Here is a 1,982-nt window from a genome sequence, read left to right as displayed (position 1 = left end):
TGCGTCCGGAGGAGTTGCAATAAATCGTCGCGATCTTCAAAGTCACATGTTACCTGCAACGAGTATTGTGGAAATAGTATATAAAACCCTAAACTCTAAAACGTGGTGATAGCATATAAAACCCTAAACCCTAAAACGTGATGATAGCATATAAAACCCTAAACCCTAATACGTGGAGATAGTATATAAAACCCTAAACCCTAATACGTGGAGATAGTATATAGAACCCTAAACCCTAAAGCCCGGAGATAGTATATAAAACCCTAAACCCTAAAACGTGGAGATAGTATATAGAACCCTAAACCCTAAAGCGTAGGTGACAGCATATAAAATCCTAAACCCTAATACGTGGAGATAGTATATAAAACCCTAAACTACTATAACGTGGTGACGGCATATGAAACCCTAAACTCTAAAGCCCGGAGATAGTATATAAAACCCTAAACCCTGTGGAGATAGTATATAGAACCCTAAACCCTAAAGCGTGGTGACAGCATATAAAACCCTAAACCCTAATACGTAGAGATGTATATAAAACCCTAAACCCTAATACGTAGAGATGTATATAAAACCCTAAACCCTAAAACGTGGTGACAGCATATAAAAACCTAAACCCCAAAGCGCGGAGATATACGAGCGCCCTCTTGAGCCTCCGTCGACTGGTTCACAAGACCACTCGAGGGACAACTTTCCTTTTGAGTCAGCCGTAGAGGTAACATCCTTCCACAAGAGAGTACAAAGTATGTACAGGATAGAGAGTTGCTCAGATGTACTCGTCTCTATCCCTGAACAAATACATGGGTACTTTTTGCCACAGCATAGTTACTATTGAGGTGTTGGGAGTGCATGTCACCAACGTCCTATGAATAACATAAAATACACCCCACTCAAGGCCCTCACAGAATACAAATAGCCCTGCAACACCCCAAGGACTCTTAAGGGTACACGGGAATGTAAACCAACCATCACACTCGAGAAGCAGCGTGGACCGAATATATTTACTATAGGGATGTTCACATGATACAGTGTAGGTCATACGATCGCGTGCTATAACCCCATAGCTTCACCTAGAAGCACAGAATGGACCTATGCCACCTATCAGTCACGGCCAATGCACTCACTGCGCAAGACAAATACAAATGAGACTCCATTGCACCCAAAAAATATATTGATGTTTCCCGTTGCTTATTGTGTACACACATACACTTTCAGGCAAGGCACACGTTTCCAAGCCGTGATTTACGACATAATTGCGACACTCAAATAGTCCGCGCCTTACCTGGTCTGAAATGAATAGTGAAAACGCATACACACACAGGTGCCACACTTAAGAACAGGGGTTGAGACATATTTACGATATAAAAATAGCCTGCGCCTTACCTGGTCTGAAATGAGTGTGAAAACACATACACACAAATAAGCCAAACTTGGGAAGTAGCGATTTGCGACATATTTGCGACAGTCAATTAGCTCGCGCCTTACCTGGTCCGAAATGAGAGTGTCTTTGAGTCCTCGCCGCACCAAGTTCTTAACAAACTGACATGCACAGTGGGATGATGAAGATGTGTTAAGCCAAAGGCAATGATAGGCAATGGGAGACTGTGGGGGAGAGTGTGATGGTTTATGTATGACATTTTATGGCAAGGTGTAACTTTGCCTATAAAATCCATTTTTAAGGCTTTCAAGCCAATTGGATAGCGCCAAAGAATACACACACACGCACACGGACACACGTGCACATTAGCATCCACGAAAGTACAGGTCAGCACATAAACGAAATGCTGAGAATTATAAAAAAATATTGCCAATGTCTGCACATATACTGAACAAGCGACCAACACACACACACACACAGACACAGACACAGACACAGACACAGACACCGACACAGACACAGACACAGACACAGACACAGACACAGACACAGACACAGACACATACACAGACACAGACACAGACGCAGACATACACACACACACACA

At 42.8% G+C, this 1,982-nt stretch overlaps 1 protein-coding gene across 1 annotated transcript in view; it reads right to left on the bottom strand.

The window, feature by feature from the left end:
- Positions 1 to 1,275: 1,275 nt before the first annotated feature.
- SARC_10651 (hypothetical protein) overlaps positions 1,276 to 1,982 on the bottom strand; it is a gene marked incomplete at both ends in the record, with an annotated part of 4,159 nt that continues 3,452 nt past the window's right edge. The window contains 2 exons of the mRNA XM_014295297.1: positions 1,276 to 1,284; positions 1,483 to 1,599. Coding sequence (XP_014150772.1) covers positions 1,276 to 1,284; positions 1,483 to 1,599 — 126 coding nt within the window. The remainder of the gene's footprint in view (positions 1,285 to 1,482; positions 1,600 to 1,982) is intronic.

The sequence above is a fragment of the Sphaeroforma arctica genome (genome assembly GCF_001186125.1).
Source record: "Sphaeroforma arctica JP610 unplaced genomic scaffold supercont1.1337, whole genome shotgun sequence".
NCBI lineage: Eukaryota > Ichthyosporea > Ichthyophonida > Sphaeroforma > Sphaeroforma arctica.
The sequence above is the reverse complement of the archived record's forward strand: the minus strand, read 5'-3'. Positions and strand labels throughout refer to the sequence as shown.